The sequence below is a fragment of the Microcaecilia unicolor genome, chromosome 11, assembly GCF_901765095.1.
Source record: "Microcaecilia unicolor chromosome 11, aMicUni1.1, whole genome shotgun sequence".
In the NCBI taxonomy this organism is placed as follows: domain Eukaryota; kingdom Metazoa; phylum Chordata; class Amphibia; order Gymnophiona; family Siphonopidae; genus Microcaecilia; species Microcaecilia unicolor.
Window position 1 is genome coordinate 75458686 of NC_044041.1, and position 24012 is coordinate 75482697.

The following is a 24012-nucleotide window of genomic DNA, read 5'->3' on the forward strand; positions in this document are numbered from 1 at the left end:
AGGAATTTACCTCGCTTACCAAGGAGTTAGCTGTCTAAGGCCCTGATGATCAGAAGTCCTGCGCTGTTCCAAACAGTGCTCTAAAATTAGCGCCGGAACAGCGCAGGGCAGTTATACCTCTATGATCAGAGCTAATAGCATGCAAATTAGCTCTGATCATAGGGATAAAAGTGCTTGAGGCATGCTCAGGCACAATCCTCCCACACTTGTTTGACAGGTCCAGGCTGTCAAAAGCCAGGACCTGTCAAACGCAGGAGATGGAGGCCCATTGGACCCCCCCCCCCCAGATCCCTGCCATTGTTCATCCCTGGTGGCCTAGTGCCCCCCCCCCCCGAAGTCACCCCCAGATAGTGACGTGAGGGCTGGAAGTCTGGCAAACACAAGGCATGAGGGGTTGGATATCCGTAATCCTCCCCTCACACCCCAAAAAAACATCTCTGGTGGCCCAATTGGGCTGCCAATACAACCCCCTATCCACCCTGGCGGTCTAGCGGCCACCCACTCCCCCAAACCTCCTCGTCCAGTGCCACATTCAAAATGGCTGTGCCATGCCCTGCCCAGCAAGCACTGTTCTCTGATCATAAGGGCGGAATACTGTAGCGGTTATTTAAATCTAATTTAAATTAGCTCTGTGGTATTGAGGGGTGTGATTTGCCCAAAGATCATGGGTGCAAAGTTAAATGTGGGTGCTAGTCTGGTGTTAGTGGCCTCTAGCGTCCACATTTACCTTTGATCATCGAACTTTATCCATCTCACGCTGACAACTGTCCTTCTCTCACAGGCAGATGATCAAAAGCCCTGCGCTGTTCCAAACAGCGCCCTAAAAATAGCGCCGGGACAGCGCAGGGCTTTTCTGCATCGATGATCAAAGATAATGCATGCAAATCTAAGCAGCACTATTATCTTTGATTATCATGTTTAAAGTGCGGGAGAATTGTGCCGAGTATGCGCTCAGCACAATCCTCCCGCACTTGTTTGACAGGTCTGGGCTGTCAAAAGCCCAAACCTGTCAAACAGCCTGCCCCAAGGCCCGACAACGAGGCCCCCCCCCAAACCCCCAGAAAACATCGTGGCCGCCGCCGGCCAAACCCTCTCCCACCCTCCGACGGGGGGTGGGGGGGGCTGGAGGATCGGTGGGTCTCCAGCCCCCGAAACCCCCAGAAATTGTTGATTGGCCGCCTCCGGCCAAAAGATCTCCTACTGTGATCCATCGATGAGGGGGGGGGGGGGTGGGGGCTGGAGGTCCGGTGGACCTCCAGCCCACCCCAAATCCTCCCCCCAGCGTTGTCCTTAGATTCCCTGGTGGTCCGTGGTGTGCTGTGGTGTCGTGCCGGCCCCCTCCCGGCCCCCCTACCTTTTGTTGGAGGAGGGACGCAGCCTGCCTGCCTCCCTCCTCTTCCAGTCAGTCGAGGCCCAAAATGGCGGCACCCAGCCTCGCCAATTGCATCCTGGGATGCGCTGGGCGGGGCTACAGACCATGTAAGGAAATCGTCGGGAAATCCACCGGACCTCCAGCCCCCCGTTCGCGTTTGCCTTGGGGGGGAAGGGGGGCCTGCCAGCATGCAACTGCATGCTGGACAGGGCTCACCATTCCTCCCCAATGATCCGCAAAATCTAACGCCAGCTCGGAGCTGGCGTTGATTTTGCTGCGGCCAGCGACCCAATCTTTGGCGCGCTGGTCGCTGATCATTGGGGGATGAATGCGTTAAGCGCCAATTAGCATGCATTTGCAAGCTAATTGCGCTAGAAGCCCTGTTTAGCATGCATTTGCATGCTACTTGCGCTGAGAGCCCTCGAGTGCGCTGTTTCAGGCGCTCGAGGGCTCTGATCATGGATCGGCTGCAAACTCTGGCGCTAGTATGGTGTTAACAGCCTCTAGCGCCAGAGTTTGCTTTTGATCATGAGGGCCTCAGTCTCCCAATGTGTTCACCTTTCATTATAACAAAAAAGGGGTGTAGAAAGGGGGAGGTAAAGGCCATGCATTTCATTGTAAAATTCTCAAGTGTACTTCAACACTGGCATAATAAGGCAGGTACCTCTGTATCAGCATTTTTTGCTGGCCCTGAATTTTCATACAGAAACTGCACGGGATGTTTTCCTTTGAAAATTAGTTTGCAGGTCTACAGGATTTTAAAACTATCCCTGTACAAAAATATATCTATAATCTATCTAGCTCTGAAATCATGGCTCATCAAACAGAAAAACAGACACAACGGCACTGGAGTAGATAGATCAATAAATACACCTTTCCAGTGCTCTTCCATCTCCCTTTCTTGTCCACTCTCCCTTCCTCCCAGGCCAGTAACAGCAGCTTGAGTCTGTGATTAATTGAGATTCAGTGGTAAATTTCCAGGCAGGGGTTGGTGGTCTCTGCTTTAGTGAGTCTTCCCTGGCTTTTCCATTACAAATGGTATTTTCATCATCCTCCAAAGCTCCAGCAGTAATTGATCTCCTAACAAACAGCAGCAGGCTTGCTGCAAACCATTATGGCACCCAAGTTAACCTTTACACTGATGCTGAAGACACATTGGGTAGTATTCCAGCAGTTCTGGGACTCACATGCAGCTCTACAATGTACCTCATTCCTGCTCTGCAGGACCCCTGCTAGTCCAGTATTGAAACTCTCACAAACAGTTCTGTCAATAAACCTCGCTCCTCCCTGCGTCACTCTCCTGCCACTCCTCCACAACTGTGCCAATACACTTCATTCCTGCCTGATACACCCCCTATTATCAATTACTAACACACATCCCTGTAGCTCTATAATGCACCTCAGACCTGCACTGAATCACCCCCATCTGCTCCGGTCCTGATTCCTGTCCTGAAACTTCCCAAACCACCATTCTGCATTACGCTTAGAAAAGGAAAGCAGCAAATTCTTTATGATATCCTCTGGAATCTCAAAACAAAGACTCTCATGATTCTCTTTGTTTAGTTGAAGCTCTGCATATGTACAGAGGAACTCGAGTGTGGCGCCCTCATGTGGTGATGCATCATGCTAAGGAGAAAATATTCCACAGGGGTTGCTGTGCCAGGCCTATAACCAGGGGTGGGGGGAGATGAGCAGTTCTCCAGGGATAAAGCCTCTTGGGGGGCAGAAATCTGACAGGAGGGGGGAGTGTTTTGGGGGAAGGGAGAAGAGGGAGAAACAGGACTGAGGGTCAGAGTGAAGGGGGAGCTGGCATTAGGGATTGACTGCCCTGGCAATGAACGCACAGTGAATGTGCAAAATAATGTTGAAGCCCCTTCTTTGTTGTAAATAAATGAACTCCTCTAACCCATGAGAGAAGCTTCAAAGCTGGCTATTGCCCCTTCCTCTTGTGTTTTCATTTTGCAGTATACCTTTTGCACAAGAATTCAACTGACCTTTTTCACACATGCTCCCTCCGTAGCTGGGCAGACACAGGCAGACAAATGCGTTTATCTCATCAATACAGGTGCCTCCATTCTGGCAAGGGTTGGGCAGGCAATCATCAAGATCTGGCAAAGAAAAAATAATGTGTACATAAAACCCTTCTGGTGGCAGCACGACTGCTTCTACTGAGTCTGTTGCAGGATAGAGAAGCTCTTGCAGGACCAGGGGACCTGCCAGACATCAAGATCCTCTTACAGAAATGAACACATCCCTCTGAGGCAATGGACTTCTAGCTGATCCTATTCTCTCTCTCTCATATGTGCTCACCCTGCCGTCACCCATTCTCTCTCTCTTTTTATCATATGTGCCCCCCCCCCCGCCATCAGTCATTCTCTCTCTCTCTCTCATATGTGCCCCCCACCATCACTCATTCTTTCTCTCTCGTATGTGCCCCCCACCATCACTCATTCTTTCTCTCTCGTATGTGCCCCCCCACCATCACTCATTCTTTCTCTCTCACATGTGCCCCCCATCACCCATTCTCTTAATCTCATATGCAGTCCCCCACCATCACTCATTCTTTCTCTCTCATATGTGCCCCCCCACCATCACTCATTCTTTCTCTCTCGTATGTGCCCCCCACCATCACTCATTCTTTCTCTCTCGTATGTGCCCCCCCACCATCACTCATTCTTTCTCTCTCGTATGTGCCCCCCCACCATCACTCATTCTTTCTCTCTCGTATGTGCCCCCCCCCACCATCACTCATTCTTTCTCTTTCGTATGTGCCCCCCCCCACCATCACTCATTCTTTCTCTCTCGTATGTGCCCCCCCACCATCACTCATTCTTTCTCTCTCGTATGTGCCCCCCCACCATCACTCATTCTTTCTCTCTCGTATGTGCCCCCCCCACCATCACTCATTCTTTCTCTTTCGTATGTGCCCCCCTGCCATCACTCATTCTTTCTCTCTCACATGTGCCCCCCATCACCCATTCTCTTAATCTCATATGCAGTCCCCTGCCTTCACCCATTCTCTCTCTCATATGTGCCCCCCACCACCACTCATTCTTTCTCTCTCGTATGTGCCCCCCATCACCCATTCTCTCAATCTCATACTTACTCCCTTGCCATTCTCTGTCTCATATGTGCCCCCCTGCCATCAGTCATTCCTTCTGTCTCATATGTGCCCCCCTGCCTTCACCCATTTTATCTCTCTATGTGCCCCCCCCTTCGCCCATCTTTGGTTCATTTTTATATCAGTTAAGCACAAAGTAGTAGAGGAAGGAAAAGCTGAAAAAAAAAATAGGCCTCTTTTGTTTTAGTTGGACTCGTCATGCCTCACCTGGCTTCAGCTGCAAAGTCCTCCGGTGAGATCCCTGCTTCCCTGCCACAACCTATCTGTGAGCTTGAGCTCTGCGGCACTGGAAGTTTGGGTTGGTCTCGCAAAATCAAGTCTTGTCGTTTCCGGTGACCGCCACTGACTATCCGGGGGTTTTCGAACCGCTAAAAAGTTAACCGGTTAGGCCGATATTCAGCGCTAACCAGTTAACTTTTTAGCGGTTAAAGATAGGACAGCTATTTGTGTGGTCCTGTTTGACCACTAAACTTATCCAGTTAGATGCTCAATATCAGTGCCTAACCGGATAAATCACACAATGCAGCTGTTTAGGCACGAACCGGTGAAATTCAGTATGTGTGTGTGTGTGTGTGGGGGGGGGGGGGGGGGAACTGTTTATAGAATAACATCCAGCACTTGCGTACATAACTGACAACTTCAGGAGCCAAGTAGCGTTCTCTGAAGTGGATGCAATGTTTGGCACATACATTTAGGTGTCTGTTGATAGACTTGCCTTTTAAATGGTTTTATTGTGTGTTAACATGATTTAATGCACCCTAAAATGCAGGGAAAACCCCCCCACAAATGATAATTGTCAGGCTCCACACCCCTACAAACTAAAAAGGTCTCAAAACTTGAATAAAAGATGTCAGCAGGAGGACAGGAAGGCAAGTGGGAGGAGAAGTGACTCCAAAGTGATAAATGTTTCACATTTCAGCAGACAGCTTTTCAATAGCAGCTCAACCTGTACAAATAATCAATACTTTTGCTTTATATATTTTCTAACACATGTCCATTGAAAAGCTTCTGATAATTCCTCTCCTTTCTCCCTCCACTCACATCCTCACTTGGGATCTCTCGCCTTCTCTTTTGCGATATTGGTTTTGAGTCAAAGTGCCCGAGGCAGAGGGCTGAGCAATAGAAGAAAATGTTCCAGATTACAGGGGAGTAGCTAGACCTCGTGGTGGGAGGGGGCCAGAGCCCGAGGTGGGGGGGCACATTTTAGTCTGCCACCCCCTGCTGCCCCCACCCCCACCACCTCACCGCTCCCCTGCCGCCCTGCTACTCCCCACCCACTGTTGCACCAAAGTACCTTGGCTGGCGAGGGTCCCCAACCCCCGCCAGCTGAAGTCTTCTCCAGCGCCGGTCTCCGGTGCCGCCACTTTACCTGCCCTGCTCTCTCTTCCTCCTCACGTCCTGCACGCTCCTTAAAACGAAACTGCTCAATTTCACTAAAAGGAGCGTGCAGGATGTGAGGGGGAAGATAGAGGAGGGCAGGCAATGCGGTGGCGCCGGAGACCAATGCTGGAGAAGGCTTCAGCTGGCAGGGGATGGGGACCCGCCAACAAAACCAGGGGCCTGGAGGACATTTGGGGGCCCGAGGCCCCCATGGCCCCACGAAGCTATGCCACTGCTGCAGAAGCGTAGTCAGGTTGAGGGTGCGGGGGGAACAGAGAGTGGACTGCTGATGGCGTTGGCGCATATTTTAAACACAACAGATCACATGAAAAATAGGCATCAGCGTCATTGGAAGTTCATTTGGGTGACCCCCCTAGCTACACCTCTGCAATGCTCATTGAGGTTTGGACAGTACCATAGTAACATAGTAGATGACGGCAGAAAAAGACCTGCATGGTCCATCCAGTCTGCCCAAGACAAACTCATATGTGTATACCTTACCTTGAATTTGTACCTGTCCTTTTCAGGGCACAGACCATATAAGTCTGCCCAGCAGTATTTCCCGCCTCCCAACCACCAGTCCCGCCTCCCATCATCGGCTCTGGTACAGACCGTATAAGTCTGCCCTCCCCTATCTTAGCCTCCCAACCACCAACCCCTCTTCCCCCCACCTGCTCCACCACCCAATTTCAGCTAAGCTTCTGAGGATCCATTCCTTATGCACAGAATTCCTTTATGCATATCCCACGCATGTTTTGAACTTCGTTACCGTTTTCATCTCCACCACCTCCCGCGGGAGGGCATTCCAAGCGTCCACCACCCTCTCCGTGAAAAAATACTTCCTGACATCTTTCCTGAGTCTGCCCCCTTCAATCTCATTTCATGTCCTCTCGTTCTACCGCCTTCCCATCTCCGGAAAAGATTCGTTTGCGGATTAATACCTTTCAAATATTTGAACGTCTGTATCATATCACCCCTGTTCCTCCTTTCCTCCAAGGTATACATGTTCAGGTCAGCAAGTCTCTCTTCATACGTCTTGGAACGCAAATCCCATACCATCCTCGTAGCTTTTCTTTGCACCGCTTCCATTTTTTTAACATCCTTCGCAAGGTACGGCCTCCAAAACTGAACACAATACTCCAGGTGGGGCCTCACCAACGTCTTATACAGGGGCATTAAAACCTCCTTTCTTCTGCTGGTCACTCCTCTCTCTATACAGCCTAGCAATCTTCTAGCTACGGCCACTGCCTTGTCGCACTGTTTCGTCGCCTTCAGGTCATTAGATACTATCACCCCAAGATCCCTCTCCCCGTCCGTGCCTATCAGACTCTCCCCGCCTAACACATACGTCTCCCTTGGATTTCTACTCCCTAAGTGCATCACTTTGCATTTCTTCGCATTGAATTTTAATTGCCATACGTTAGACCATTCTTCTAGCTTCTTCAGATCTTTTTTCATGTTTTCCACTCCCTCCGGGGTGTCCACTCTGTTGGAAATCTTGGTGTCATCCGCAAAAAGGCAAACTTTACCTTGTAACCCTTCGGCAATGTCACTCACAAATATATTGAACAGAATCGGCCCAAACAGACAATAACCAAATCGCTGGATATTTGGCTTATGATAACCAAAAAAAATTTTTTTTATTTGTTAAGATACAATATATATTTTATACATTTAATAATATTTATATGTATATCATACCATGCACTTTATTTGTTCACTATTTATTCACATTTTAAATGTTTGTTCTTATTATAAATGATTTGCTCTACGTTTTTATACTGTTATTTTCAGTATATGTTTAATGACTGATACTGCTATTTTATTTTCAGATTACATACAATATACCCCTGAGGCAGACCTTAGGGTCGAAACACGGCCGTGTCAGGTTGCTTTTTAGAAACCCAATAAAGTTTTTTTTGGTATCTTCCTTGGTTTCTCCTCACTTCTTTTTGTTTCATGTCTCACGGTACTGTGAGGTTTTTTACCTCCTTTTTTTTGTTTATTTGCTTATGATAACCAGTCAGGAAAGTTCCCTTCAGAGCAGTGGTTCTCAACCCAGTCTTCGGGACTCATCTGCCCGTCAGGTTTTCAGGAGACTCACAATGAATATGCATGAGGTAGATTTACATACACAACTTCCATTGTATGCACATTTATCTCATGCATATTCATTGTGGGTCTCCTGAAAACCTGACGGGCAGGTGTGTCCCGAGGACTGGGTTGAGAACCCCTGCTCCTGAGTGTCTAATCCCATCTGTGCCAAATCCCTGGGTGGTCTGGAAATGCAACCATGTTAGCACAGAAATTACATCTGAGCATCACAAGGGTGTGAAGCGCTTGCCTCTCAAGCAGCTATTCAGCCAGTAGCGGTGGCGATTTTTTAGCCACCACCGGCATTATTCCTGGATATGCACTGGCACTAATATTCAGGTTTATGCGTCTGGCTATCTCTGTATGTGGTTAAATGTAATATTGAGCATTTCACCGCCTAAGTGATACCTCATAAAGGGGTCCTTTTACCAAGCTGTGGTAAAAAGGTCCCTGCGCTAGTGGTTGGGGCCATTTTTACTGCGGAGGGCAAAAAAGGCTGAAAATAGCCATAGCCATGCGGTAAGATTGCTCTTATTGCATGGCCATGCGAGGGGAAGCACTTATCACCACTCACTGAGGTGGCAGTAAAGGCTCCTGCACTAACTCAGCAGTAACCAGGTAGCCCTCAGTGCTGCCCAATTACCACCAGGTTAGTGCCGCACTGAAAAAATACGTAGTAACATAGTAGATGACGGCAGATAAAGAGCTGATACAGGCCGATTTTCCCTAGCTTGGGAAATGGCATACACTGGGGCTGGAATTACCGCCGATGCCTGCGTTGGGCCTGTGGTAGCTCCAGATTAACGTGGGCTTACTGCCACTCTGTAAAAGGGTCCCACAGATAGGGTTGTGTTTTATGCGGTCCGAAATGGCTGTTTAACGTGGGCAGTTCAACTGCTGAATATTTCCACTTAGCCTCATAAGCGCTGGCTCTGCTCCCGGACCACCCACTTAATAGCTGGTTTTGAGTTTAGCGGTCTGTGATTAATCAGTGGTACTAACTAGTTAAGTACCGCTGAATTTCAGCAGATGCCCCACACCAGTGATTTCAGCAGACAAGGAGCCATTTCTGGCTGGTTAAATCGCTTCAAATATTGACCTCAATATATACAAGGGTTCAAAATTTGATGAACGTTATTCATGGGAAGCATAAGAGGAGAAATGAATTTAGCATCAGACTGGCCTAGTGTGAAGTTGCTCAAGATTCTTATTACGCATAAAGGTACATCTCTGTTTTTGGAGTGATAATACCACCTCATGCTGGCACAGCTCCCACGCAGCCCTGCTTTGAAAGAAGCTGGTGGTTCCTGGCTGCAATTGAACATGGAAGCAAAGAGCGGGTTAGAGAGACTTTTCCTGCTGAGTGTCTGCTTCACGTTGGCCAGTAGGGCTTCAACTTTATCCTGCATCTTATCGGGCAGACCGGATGAGGCACTTCAGTCTTTATCTGCCATCATCTACAACGTAACTAGGTTGCCAGAGCTGAGTTTTCTTTATCCGGTCAGTGAATAAATGACACGGTTTCACTGTGGATAAATGGTACCAAATGAAGTTGGACTCATAAAAAAGAAGTATATGTTCTCCTGGAAAATGAACACTTACTATTAAATGACCCTTTTGTCTCTCTAGCCTCCCATATCGCCAACATGTGTAATTGGTTCTTCCAGTGTCAGTAAGCCGAGGGCTCAGTCGAGGTCAAGTATTGTAAAATGCATTTGCGCACTATCAAACTCATTTTATGAGACAACATAACATTACCCTTTTGTGGCCCCAAAAAAGCTGCTGGTATATCTAGTAGGAATTGTTCCACTGTACCTAATATCCCCTCTCCAACAGCAATACCATGAATCTCCAAATGTGGCCCAAGAACTGAAGCTTGGGACGTGTCCAAAACAAGTGATAAAAGGATGGCTACACTTAGGACAAAGGGAATCTGGTATCCCCCCATGTGGAACAATTGTGATTTGGTCAAATAGGTTCTGTGGAAAACTTGATAAGAGCATTCCCTTAAGTGCACATCAGCAGTGAGAGCTGGTATACTCTTCAAAGTGCGTGGAATATCCCAACGAGTCAACAGGGTTCCCAAATCTCGCTCCCACCTTTAAGTTTGGTGTAATCCTTTTGGAGGCCTGAAATAGAAACTCTGATAGCCAGAGGGAGTTGGGCCTGTTTGTTATGTAATAAAGTTATAGGGAGCATAAAATGCAGATTCTAAGTCTAGTGGAGTATAAAATTGAGTGTGCAGGAACCAATCCTCTATGTGTCACAGTAAACAAACTTGATTATATAATTTCACATTCGATAGCCCTAAACCTCCTTTGTTCCATACTCCTACCAAAAAGGAAAAACAAATGTTTAGTTTCTTATAGGCCCAGCAAAACTGGGATAGTAAACGTTTAAGGACCTTCAAGTCCTTCTGGAGTAAAGCCATTTTGGAAACAACACCATTTTTTACTAAGCTCACCCTAACCAACAGTGTCAAAGGGAGATCTCTCCAACCTTCCAAAAGTCTCTTAGAGGCATCCGCCAGAGCTGATACATTCAGGTGATAAAGCTGAGATACGTCCATAGTCAGTTGGATACCCAAGTATTGGAAAGAACAGTCTGCCCAATGGAATGGAAATTCAGGGCCCTAAGTTCTCTGCAACATCAGAAGAAGGCAGGGCCTCCAACGGTTAATAAGTCTGTCCTGGAAGACTGGATCTTTATAAAGTTCCAAGAGAAAGACCCGACAGTCAGAGCCCTGATCGTGGCTGGAGAGATTTGGATGGGCTGGAGTGGGCTTCAATGATGGCTTCAGCAATTATAGAATAAGGCTAGTACCTGGCAGACTTCTACAGTCTGTGCCCTGATAATGGCAAGGACAAATCAGGATCAAGTATGCATATGTATATTACATCAGACCTTATGCTATGAGATAATTTTGTTGGGCAGACTGGATGGACCATAGAGCTCTGAGTAATGTTTATGGCTCAGGGCCACTCCGTTTGTGTTTTCAAATAATGTTTAACTTTGAGGTGTGAATTTAAAATTAAGCTTCTAGGTAAATCTTCCTGGTTTGTGTGGGGTGGATCATAGAAGTGATAGTACTCATTCAAGATTTTTAAACACTATGCCCAATTGTTTATAATGGACCATAGAGATGAGCTCTTTTTCTTAAGTATTCAATGGATATTTAAACACACCTTCTTGTTTCACATTAGGCAATTTACTCAGACTGTCTGAACATTCCTGCTCATATATTGTGAAGACACACTTTGGTAAGCCATTCCCCCCTTTTTTCATGTAGATATATATTGAGCACTGCTTGCTCACAACATACAATTCACCATAACACTCATGATACTATAATATTTACAGAGTAAGTCATATCACAATAGGTTAATATATCATATTATTTTAATTCATTCTATGATTTTGTAAATGGTGTTATTAATGTGTATATGATGGTTCATGGAAGTTTATTTTAGTTATTTCATTTTATTTTAAACATTTTGGGTTATCACTGACAAGATCTTGATCCTCATATATTTATTTTTAATATTGTATTTTATATCTTATTATTTTTATGTTTTTGCATTTTAATTGTTTATCACTTTATGATATGGATGTTAATTTTTGTGAAATGTGTATTTATAATTATCTTTGTGTTTTTATGTTAGACCCCTGAGGCAGGCGCTTGTGCGCCGAAACACGGCCCGTGTCGGGTCTTTTTCACAATAAAGGACTGCCATTGTCTTTTTCTTGAAGGCCCAAAGATGTAAGATTGGCATGTTCTCTCCTTTCGGACACTGACTTTTATTTTTTTTAACAATCATTTTCTTTCATTTCTAACACAGAGGCATTTTTATGCTTTGTAGTTAGGTAATTACAGCACAGTAATTCACCACTGAATTTCTCTATCCACCCCTGGGGCAGGAGGAGGAGGAGGAGGTGGAAGGTATAATTACAGAGCTAGCTCTGCTGCCCAAGGCTGGAGTCTTCTCACTCTGCTCAATCGATGCAAAGACGAGCACTACAAGCAGACCTGTGAGTAGAAGAAACTGATCTTCACAGAATGCCTCACTCAGGGGACAGCAGACACATCACTGTGCAAAGGAAAGCAGATTCTCAGCTCTCCATGTGGAAGTGGAAGGATCCCTGTACTTGCCTGACCCCAACAGAGAATCAGCTGCAACAGGCCAAGGAAACTGCAGCTAGAAGAAACATCTTTCTCAGGCTTGTTTTCTTCATTATCTGGGATTCAGTCTGAAATTTGTAGCACAAGCATTGACTGCTTCGGAACCATGAGATCTCAGAAGACATGCTGGGTCAGGCAAATACCTGGATGGGGCAACTGGGAATGGCATTGCAGGAGGGAATACTGATCCAATGTCCCAGCATCGTGTTTGAAGATATTCACCTCTCTGAGCCAGCACCAGCTTAGTGTCTCAGCATGGTATTAAGAGACACTCTTCCCTCTGAGCCAGTACAGATCCAGTGTCCCAGCAAGGTATTAAGAGACACTCTTCCCTCTGAGCCAGTACTGACCCAGTGTTCCAACATTGTGTATGGAGACACTCTCCCCTCCGAACCAGTACTGACCCAATGTCTCAGCACAATGTATGGAGGCATTCTCCCCTATGAAATAGCACTGACCCAGTATCTCAGCATGATATTAGGAAATCTCTGTTAGCCAGTACTGACCCAGTGTCTCAGCACGATGTATGGAGACATTCTCCCCTAAGAGCTAGCACTGACCCAGTGTCCCTGCATGGTGTTAAGCGACTCTCTCCTCTAAGCCAGGAATGACCCAGTGTCTCAGTATAGTGTTAGGGACTCTCTCCTCTCTGAACCTGTATGGACCCAATGTACCAGCCTGTAAGCTCTCCAAGAATAGGAAAAATACTTACTGTACCTTGAACTAGAGTGAAAGGCGTGAGCTAAATCCAAATGCACATCGCTGCTCTTGGTTGGTGATGCAATTTTTAAGTACTCACTGTTTTCCTACAGTCCAGACAAATGACTTTGAAGAATAACTCATGAAATCTGGAACAGTTCCTTGGAAAATGCATTTTAATATGCCAGATGGATGCAAACGGCACCAAAAGCGTTCAGAAAGTCTCACATTAACAGTTGAAGCTCCTTCTGCAACATTTAGCAGGTCATTGGGGATTGATTTCCTGTTGCCTTTTAAACAAGGGGTCAGCACTGGTCTGGCCTTTAGGCCTGCATCCCATTGTCATTGACCCTACAATTCCCTGCCTCTCCAGATCACTGGCTACCAGGCGCTCCAGCCTTCCAGTTTCAACTGGCCAGAGACTGGTTATGGGTTCTGCTATCATTTCAGAAAATGAGTTGCGCTTTCTCTTGTGGAGGTCCCCATGTCTGCCTTTCTGGTAACTGAAGACGTTTTTGGTAGGGGTGGGTAGCCAAAAAAACCTCTTTAATTTCATTTTGTTTCACGTTGTTTTTGCCTTGTGTCTGAATTTTGTTTGATTCCACATTTTAATGTTTTTAAATTATTATTTTAGTGTGCAGTATTAAAGAAACAAAGCAAAAACAATCAATTATGGCAAGGGTTTTTTTGTTTTGTTTTGTTTGAAAGGAAATGAAATGAGCCTGTCTTGTTGCATTGTTTTATTTTCTATCACTTGGTTTTAAATCTCTCTTTCCCTTTCCACGATCTGCTGGGATATAGCTGTCATCATATTCTTACCTTTTTAAATAAACATCTTTCCTGCCCAATTAGTTGAAGGTTTGCCTAGACATCTCTGAGACCCTCATCGACTGCAGGGCTGGATGGGCATCTCCTGTGAAGCACACCATCATCCCTACTCATGAAGAAGTGGGGCTGCCACAAGCGGTCAACATCTTCTCTCCCTCAGCGACCCCCAAAGAGGCATCTAAACTCAAATAACTCTAGTCAAAGTGCTATAGCCTGAGTTACAGGGCTGGTCCTTAAACGATTTCCTTCCATTTTTCCAGGTAGTGAATTGAAACTCAAATGTACAGATAAGAAAGCTGAGGAGTAAAATCTTACTGTAAAAGAGGAGAGGATGTGGCCTCGATGTTAAAGTGATGGACTGAAAACAAGGGTTCAAATTCCCAATCATACTTCAGCATTTATAAAACAAATTCAGGTCCCTCAAACAACTACTGACAAACTAATGCTAGCTGAGAAATACATCTTTTATATAATACTGTCAGCTCTTTGGAGCAGGAACACATTGTACCAGACACTGGTATACATCAAGTGGGGCTATAAAAGATGATAAGTTGAATTGGGAGTTAACATTCAGCTGTATTAATCTGTGTATTCAGTTCTGCTATCTGTATATGTAGAAGCGCTGACTGGTGACTACTCTGGCACTGTCTGTTCAGCAGACTTTAACTAAATGTATAACTAAATGTATAAATTATCCATTTAACAGCTGTATAACACTGTATCTAGATCATTGATTCTCAAACCTGTCCTGGGGGACCACCAGCCAGTCAGGTTTTCAGGGTATCCCTAATGAATATGCATGAGAAAGGTTTGCATATAATGGAGGTAACAGGCATGCAAATCTGCCGCATGCATATTCATTAGGGATATCCTGAAAACCCGACTGGCTGGTGGTTCCCCAGGATAGGTTTGAGAACTGCTGATGTAGATCATTTTTAGGGCTGCCTCACCCCCCTCCTAACCCAGCCCACAATCATACAGATAGTATTGCACCATTTAGTTATTAACTGTCCAACACTAGCTACATAACTTCTGAAATGTTATGGATTATACAGTCACTGGCTACCAGCAAAAGCATAATTGGCTGTGAATATCAGCTCAATTACCATTATTAATGTCTTTTAACACAGTTCTGAGAAGGATATCTACAGGAAATAACTCAGATCAGAAATGAGCAAATGATGACACATTAGAGTATATATGTATGCAGTGGTGTGCTGGAGCCGGCTCGCTCCGGCTCGCAAGATCCGGTTGTTAAATTTTGCTCGGACTTGCGAGCCGGTTGTTGGAAAGGGCGAGCCGGCTCTCCCTCCCTCCTCCCTCCGGATTCGGTCCCTCACCGACCCTACCTTGGCAATCGAATTGTTCGGGGCAGGCAGTGTTGCCTGCCCGCTGCCATCGCTGACTCTCCTCCGCCGCCCAATCGCGATGGCAGCCGGCAGGCAACACTGCCTGCCCCGAACAATTCGATGGCCAAGGCAGGGTCGGTGAGAGACCGGATCCGGAGGGAGGGAGGGAGGGAGGGAGGAAGCAGGAGAATTTGCTGAACAAGTCGGGAGGGGGTGGCAGGGGAGAGAAGGGAGCCGCTGGGCATGGGTTGATGGAGGGGAGAGAAGGGTCACTGGTGCATACAGGGCAGGGGAGAGAAGAGAAGAGGAGGGTCACTGCTGGACATGGGTGGATCATGGAGGGCAGGAGAGGGTCACTGCTGGACATGGGTGGATGGAGGGCAGGGGAGAGGAGGGTCTCTGGGTATGGGTGCATGCAGGGCAGGGGAGAGGAGGGTCACTGGGTATGGGTGCATGGAGGGCAGGGGAGAAGAGGGTCACTGCTGGACATTGGTGGATCATGGAGGGCAGGAGAGGGTCACTGCTGGACATGGGTGGATGGAGGGCAGGGGAGAGGAGGGTCTCTGGGTATGGGTGAATGCAGGGCAGGGGAGAGGAGGGTCACTGGGTATGGGTGCATGGAGGGCAGGGCAGGGGAGAGGAGGGTCACTGCTGGACATGGGTGGATCATGGAGGGCAGGAGAGGGTCACTGCTGGACATGGGTGGATGGAGGGCAGGGGAGAGGAGGGTCTCTGGGTATGGGTGCATGCAGGGCAGGGGAGAGGAGGGGAGAGAGAAGAAATGCTGGACATGGATGGAGGGGAGGGAAGAGTGAGGAAGGAGATGAGATGAGGGAAAAGGAAGAGAGGAGACAAACTGCACATGGATGAAGAAAATAGGCAGAAGCTGAGGACCAGAAATGAAGAAGAAAGGAGGAAGGGAAAGAAATAAACGGAAAGGAAGCCCTGGAAACGGAGTTAAGAGGACAGATAGCAGCAGAATCGGATACTGGGCCAGCATGATCAGAAAAACAGTCACCAGACAACAAAGGTAGAAAAAAATCATTTTATTTTCATTATAGTGTTTGGAATATGTTCACTTTGAGAATCAGGTGCTCAACTTTAAAAGTTTATATTTATTTATTTACTTATTTATGGCATTTTATCCCACATTAAACATGAATTAGATTGGAACCTGGGTTCATTTAATTTTTTTTTCCTGGAGAGAGTAATGCATTGCCCCCCCGGCTATAGCCAGCTCTGCAATTTTGGGGGGGCGCAGAGGTGGACGGGGGTGGGGGGGGGTGGGGGGGGGGGGGTGGGGGGGGGGGGTGGGGTGCAGTGGTGGACAGGGGGGTGCCGAGGTGGACCGGGGAGAGAGCCTGTTGTTAAAAATTTACCAGCACACCACTGTATGTATGGGACCTTTCCCCATGAGACTGTCTTTGGAATGTTTTTGTTTTACATATATAATCTGATATGTCATCATTTGCTCATTTCTGATCTGAAGAAGAAAGGATTGCCTTCTAAAGCTCATCAAAAATGTATTAAGCTAGTCCAAAAAAAAAAAAGGTATCTCGTTTTATTTTCTGTTTTGTTCTATCTCTATTTATTTAAAAGTGAGCTAACATGGCTACACACCACTTTACTCAACCTAACTGGAGCCCACATTTATGCATCATTTATGAGCATACATGTACAGTAGAGGCTGACTGAATTTCAGTTTTGGTTTCGTCTTTGATGCTATCAATAGAAATCAAACAAAATAAAACATGGAAAAGAAAATAAGATGATACCTTTTTTATTGGACATAACTTAATACATTTCCTGATTAGCTTTCGAAGGTTGCCCTTCTTCCTCAGATCGGAAATAAAGTCTTTGATGCTGAAATCAGCCCGAAATCCATGTTCAATGTTATTTCAGTTTCGGCCCCTATGCCAACACACCCGCTGGCAGAAGCCCCCCCTCTCCTGGACACACCCGCTGGTGACAGGCCCTCTTCCAGACACACCCACTGACGGCAGGCTCTCTCTCGGTCACTCCCAACCGTGAGATTGCCGCTGGAAGTCCTGGCAGCCATTTTGAAGGAGGAGCCAGCCCTGCATGGGAGCGAGTGGATCAGTCCTGCACCAATGGAAAGGTAGGCTGGGGGTGTCCGGGAAGGTTGGGGTAGGGGCAGGACCAGGACCGGAGCTAGGCTACATTCATTTTCAGATTCGGTTTCAGCTGAATTCGAGCAGCCAATTTTGGCCCCACATTTCATTTCGGCTGAAACCGAAGATATTGGTTTTGGTCGGGCTCTGATGTACATAATACCAATGCTTTCGCGTTAAGTGGCAGTACAGCAACTAAGCACCAATCGCAAGGGGGTATTCACATGGGTGGAGCATGGGAGGACCAGGGACAGAGCCATGGCCGCTGAGGGGGGGGGGGGCAGGTTACATCAGACGAGGGTGGGACACAGGGAGGGAAGGCCCAAAGGGAGGCGATCTGCAGACTGCCGCTGCTGATCTTCTTTCACACGGAGCGAGGTTGAGGTGAGGCGCTATGATTTGAATTCAGGGGGGCCCAGCACGGTGGTGGACAGAGGGGGGGCGGTGGCGGCGACAATGATGACCTGGGGGGGGGCCCAGGGGCAGCCTTGCCCCGGGCCTGACCCAGTCTCTCGGCAGCCCTCGAAGGAGCTGCCACTTCCATGTGCAACTGGAAGGAACTGCCCACTTCTAGAATTGCCCCTTATGTTCCTATCTGAGAAAACAGACAGTTAAGGGGCACTTTTACTAAGCTGCGGTAAAACGTGGCCTTAACATGCACTCTTACACTAAGTCCATTTCTACCGCATCCTTATAAATGGCCTTTTTGTATTAACGGTCATGAGCTAATGCCATTAGCACAAGACCATTAAAAAAAACTTAATCGCATGAACACTTACCGCCACCCACTTTGTAAGTGGTAAAGGGTCACACGCTATCCATACCCTAACCAATTAGTGTGCTATAATTTAGCTGTGTTAATTAGCACAGGAATGCCCTCTCTCTGCCCCCCTGACACTCTCCCTCAAAAATGTCACTTAAGTGACTTGCCCAATATCATAAGAAGTATTAATGCTATTTGAATCTGGCTTCTGTAGCTTTCAGCCCACTGATTTAACCACTAGGCTACAAGTCAGCCAGACATGTTGTAGCTCTAGGGCAATATTACTGAAATTAGAATAGTCTCTAGTGTGTCCAGAGGAACACAGATTGAACATAACTTGGCTTTTGGCAATGAGCGTCATGAACACATCACTAGCAGTAACAGGTAGGCCATTTCTTACCTATTTCACAGTTCTCCCCCGTGAAGCCTGGCTCACAGCTGCAGCTATACAAGGAGTCATTCATCTGACAAGTTCCTCCATGAAGGCAGGGGTTGTTTTCACAGGGGTCAGAGTCAGCTGCAGGAAGGAAAGACAAGAAGGGGGTTGTGTTACTGTCAGAGTGCTGGAAAAAGGAGGCAGGGTAGAGAGCTTCTCTCTACAACCCCCCCCCCCTCCCCCCAACTCCACTGAAAGACTGCAGCTCACAACACCTGAAAACAGATAAGAGGACAAAATGGATGAAAGAAAGACAAAAAGTGTAAAAAAAAAAAAAGCAAAGGATTTCAAGAGCATATAAATGGTACTCATGTTTTGTGAATTTTCTGACCTTGTGAAAAGGTGCATTGTTTTTTTTTTCTTTTTTATAAAGTTGAGGAAGAACCCTGGAATCTGCCCACGTGGAGGGTAATTGTATAAGGGACAGCCTAGTACAAGCCTGTTTTCAAACACCTATTTCAGGTCAGTTTTATTAAGAGAAATCGGCACTTCAGAGGTTATCCCGTTAATGCAATCATCCCGGTCCCAGCACACCGGAGCAGGAGACGAAAGAAAGACTGAGGGAGGAGCAGTCAGGCCCAGGAAGGTAAGGGAGTGGGCAGGAGCAGTAGCCCGAATGTGAGAGGCAGCCCAGGTTGGGGGGGGGGGGGGGGGAACGGTCAGCCAGTGGTCCTGCCCTGGGCTCGGCTGTGTCTCTCGGTGGGTCCTGTACAAAACTGAATCTGGTGAAAAGCCAAACTGTCTATGTGACTCCCCACCCCAACCCCACTCCCTTTTCATAATTGGTTATGGCTGAGCAATTGAAACAACCCTGAGAGAAACCCAATGCATTGCTTTGCACACGGATGCAAGACAAATTAAAAAGATGCACAGGTGGAGCGTCAAAGGCCTTGGTAGGCAAATCATTTACTGTGCTTCTAAAGATGTAAAATTTAGTCAAGCTGTGTTTATCTGTAAAGGAGAACCGACACTGGAAAGGCAGCAGCATGAATCAAATGATTACACTCCCAGCCCTGCTCCTCCCTCCCTGCTTCATTGCCTCTCTGAATAAGAATGAGAAGAGACATTTGAGGAAAAGATGGAAAATAGGCCAAGAAAAGTGTGTACACGCTGACAAACAATTCACAGTTCAGCTGAGGTGAGGAGGAGATGGCTCCATCTTTCAAGGTACGGGCTGAGCTATTCTGTAGGTCCTTCCACAATGAGCTTACAATCAGCAATTCAAGATGAAAGTGTGTGTGGGGGGGCAGAGACACTAAATGTGAAAACTAACCTTGCAATCTATACCTCAAACCACTAGCCGAGCTGATTAGGTCAATGGACACTCAGTTCTACATCTATTCAGATGATGTGCATCTACTCATACCCATTGAACCTGACTTACCTACAGCCCCGAATAAACTGATTACCTGTAACATCAATTCAAGAATGGGTTAAGCACAACAAACTTTGCCTGAACCCAAGTAAAGCCAAGCTTCTCTGGGTCCCTAACACGAGTGGACACATACTTGACATAAAAATCTTCCTTTTGGGAAGTATGAACTCCCCCTCAAATCACAAGTTAGGAAACTTGGAATACAGTTAGATTCAACACTTACTCTGAATCCCCAAATCCAAGCAACTTTAAATAGCTGCTTCTACTATTTACGACAACTACGCTGCCCCTCTCCTTACATCGAGAAGGAAAATCTTATCCCAGTTGTGCATGTCATGATAACATTAAGACTGGTTTACTGTAATGCACTCTACAATGATCTGACTACAAAGGGTCTACACCAGCTCCAATTGATTTAGAATGCTGCAGCAAGACTATTAGAAGGTTGCAAGTGACATGACCACATCACAACATTTTTGCAAAAACTTCACTAGCTACCATACAGGGCTAAATTTAAAACTCTATGTCTGATCTTCAAGGCCCTTAAAGGAAATGGCCTTGAGTACTTGAAGAATGGGATGACCCTCTACACACCTCGAAGAACATTAAGGTCCTCCCAAGGGGTATCCCTAACCACACCCTCCAAAAGACATTACACGAGCCTTCTCTGGAGCAGCCCCCACACTCTGGAATGCTCTCCCTGAAAGGCTCTGCTTAACCCAAGACTATCTCTACTTCAGGAAGCAGGTGAAAGCTTGAATCTTCAACAAGGCCTTTAAGGGAAGAAGTAATTAACTTCTCTCACACACACAGGCTGCACATACTGCAGCAGGACATGTTTATCCACTCCTACCCTAGCTGAGATAACATCTCTCTGACCTCATGTGCAACTTTACTTAAAAATTAGTCACCTTATTTTCTAACTCCTCTTACTCTCTTACCTATCTATATGTTCCATCTTTGCTTATATCCTACGCAGTCTATTAAAATGTTTTATTACATATTGTGTTGACATTATAAGTAGTAAATTATGCCATACTTTGCATTGTTATTTGAATATTTTTACTGCTGTAATTGTCTATTGCTTATGTTTGATTTATTCTTACTGTACACCGCCTTGAGTGAATTCTTTCAAAAAGACAGTAAATAAATACTAATAAATAAATAAATAAATACCAAATGCTGAAAGGAAGAAAAAGTTGTCATTTCAATGTCATTAATCAGGCATGGTAAGGGAAGAGAGGGTGAATGGATCAGGAGTTGGAGTGGGGAGGGGGTGAGATTTTTAGAAGCAGACACCCTCCAAGGTGAGATCAACTTTTTCAAGATACTGGTTGTCATAGAAACAGACACCATGCAGGAGGTGGCATCCAGCCCCTATGTGCTTGGATGCAGTGGCAGTGAAATGTCTTCCCCCCTCCCCCCCCCCCCCATCACTTAAGCTGCTCCTTTCTCACGGAATCTGGCCTGACTTCTGCAAGAGAGAGAGACAGAGACAGAGAGAGATATTACACCACCAATAAAAGTAGCTAGCTTTGAGGTTCAGTTCAGCAAAGCAGATGGTCTGGGTGAACATATCCCCCCCCCCCACACCCATCACCATCAGAAGGGGAGGACAGAATTACAGGGCAGACAGTGAAATCAACATGGTAAACCTCATGGACTAGGTGGCAATGCTTTCATCATCAGAATACCATTTTCAGCTTTACAGGGATGTTTTTATGGTTAGGATCAGTGCTCCAGTCAGTAATTGTTTAACCCTTGTAGGCTGAGTGATAAATTCTCTCTGTGCAAGAAAGACCAAAGAGTTACAAAGGCAACCTAAGGCCACAGAGTTACAAGGCAACCTTAGCTTTAAGCAGGGCTTTTTTTCAGATGGTACCCATCAGTATGGCATACCAGCACATTTTCTTATCACCTGCAAAAAAGCCCTGATCTGGTAGGACAGACAGAGCAACAGCAGAGCAGCTGACGGATCCAGGGCAACTAGTTCTCCATGCCCCTATCCCTTCTCATGACCAACTTCTCCACTCTTCCTCTCTCTCCCCCCTCACATAGTCTAGCATATTCCCTTAATGTCTTCTTCCTCACTGCAGTCCACTAAAACCCCATCCTTCCTTCCCCAACCATTTCCCCCTCAAATTTTCTATGTTTCTTCACTGTCTTTGCACTACAATGAAAATGAATGGTCTGTGGAGCCCTGTGTTCAAGTCTGCTAGTCTCTGCTGGTCCACCTCCCCCCCCCCCCCCATGCCCATTTCCTGTTCCCAAGGGAGCAGGACCGGCAGAGACTGACAGACCACTTAAGCGCAAGGCTCTGAGGCCTGTCCCTTTCATTGCAGTGTATATGTAATGAAGGAATGTAGACAATTTGAGGGAAGGGGCTGGACTGGTGGGGAAGGATGAGGGGTGTTGGCAAACCATGGAAGGGGGAGGCAAGAGGGGTAGGGAAGAAGTGGAAAAAGCTGAATCAGGGGAAATATAGGGATACAGAGGGAAGATGCTAGTCATGGTAGGGAATAGGGACACAGAGGGCTGATGCTGGACAGGAGAGCAGAAATGTGGTCACAGAAAGGAGTATAAGGTCTGCAACACAGATGGGAGATGCTGGAAATGAGAAGACAGGGTCATGTAGGAAAGATGCTGGACAGGGGAAGATAGGGACACTGAAGTGAGATGATGGACATGAAATGACGATAGAGACACAGAGGGTAGATAGATGGTGCGCATGAGAGAAGAAATCTGAAATGGGCAGGAGACCTGTCCATTTTGGAAATTAGTGCTGGCATGGTAGATTTGTTCTAGGTCTTGAGTGACTTGTTCTGTAGAGCTTTGTATTGCTTCACAATATGCCTGGTATAAAAAAGGGTTTATGTTGCTGTTACTGTGTTGGTGTGTTCTAGGGACTGGTATAATATTTGTAATGCTGTCTTTTCTTTGAGGGCAAAACTTTTTGAGGTTCAGTAGTTCCTCAACTGAATATTATTGAAACAGATCCAGATAAATTATTAGATAATTGGAACAGTATTACTAAAAGAAAACTTGATACCATAGCATTTTTAATATCTAGGTACTATGCTAGGAAGAATAATGCTCCTTGGTTTTCTGATACCTTACTTTTGTTAAAATGTGAATATCGCCAAGTTGAAAAGACATGGTGCAAATCCAAAGATGCAAAAGATAAAGCAAGATGGAAATTATTGTTAAAATCTTATTTAAAAAAAAGTGAATTCAGCTAAACAAGTTTATCACTCTGAATTGGTGGGAATAGATCATCCCAATTTGAATAAATTATTTTAACTTGAAAATCATTTTATTACTCCCCCTTGTATATCATTGTCTGCTGTTCATTCTCAACCTTCAGCAAATGATTTAGCTACTTATTTTTCATCAAATGTTGATAAAATTTATCATTCTTTTAGTACAATAGAAACCCCTGCTTCTGTTAAACTTGATAAATCCTTATTTGTCTTACCTGTAGACAGAGAATGGTCAACTTTTAAGCCCATCTCTCAGTGGTGATCCTAGGTCGGCTGCCACCCGGGGCGGATCACCGCTGCGCCTCCTCAGGCACATCACTTCCCCCCAAGCGAATCACCCCCCCCCCCGTGAATCACGACACCCCACTGGCGCATCACCTCCACCCCCCCCCCCAATCCTGGGGGTGCAGGGAGCAGTTGCGCGGTTGTTGGCTCTGCTGGTTCCCTGCCCCAGAAAAGGAAATAATGTCATAGGGAGCAGGGAACTGGCGGAGCCGATAGCGACATGGCTGCTCTCTGCACCCCCTTACAGTGTGCACCTGGGGTGGACTGCCCCCACCGCCCTGCCCTTGGTACACCACTGCCATCTCTGCTTATGAATTGAATCCTTTACTCAAACGACTAGTTACAAATTTTTGTTCATTAGATATCAGTTCTGCTGGTTTGTTGAAAAATCCTCCTTTGGATTTTATAAATTGTTTAGTTTATTGGATCAATTGATTTTAACCCAGGGATGGTTTTCATCATCTATGGGTGACATTGAGGGGCATAATCGAAAAGGATGCCCAAGTTTTCCTGAGGACAGGGGCGGGGAAACCCGTATTATTGAAACAAGATGGACGCCCATCTTTCATTTCGATAATACGGTCGGGGACCCCCAAATCACAAAATTTAAGTCGACCTTAGAGATGGTTGCCCTTAGAGATGGTCATCCCCGATTTTCGGAGGACGCCTATCTCAGAAACGACCAAATCCAAGCCATTTGGTCATGGGAGGAGCCAGCATTAATAGTGAACTGGTCCC

General features: G+C 46.3%; 1 protein-coding gene across 1 annotated transcript in view; it reads right to left on the reverse strand.

Moving 5' to 3' along the window:
• The window catches only part of NCAN (neurocan), a 143296-nt gene that overhangs the window by 22465 nt on the left and 96819 nt on the right, over positions 1-24012 (reverse strand). The window contains exons 12-13 of the mRNA XM_030219917.1: positions 18319-18435; positions 3367-3480 (exon numbers count right to left, since the gene is read on the reverse strand). Of these exons, the coding sequence (XP_030075777.1) occupies positions 3367-3480; positions 18319-18435 (231 nt within the window). The remainder of the gene's footprint in view (positions 1-3366; positions 3481-18318; positions 18436-24012) is intronic.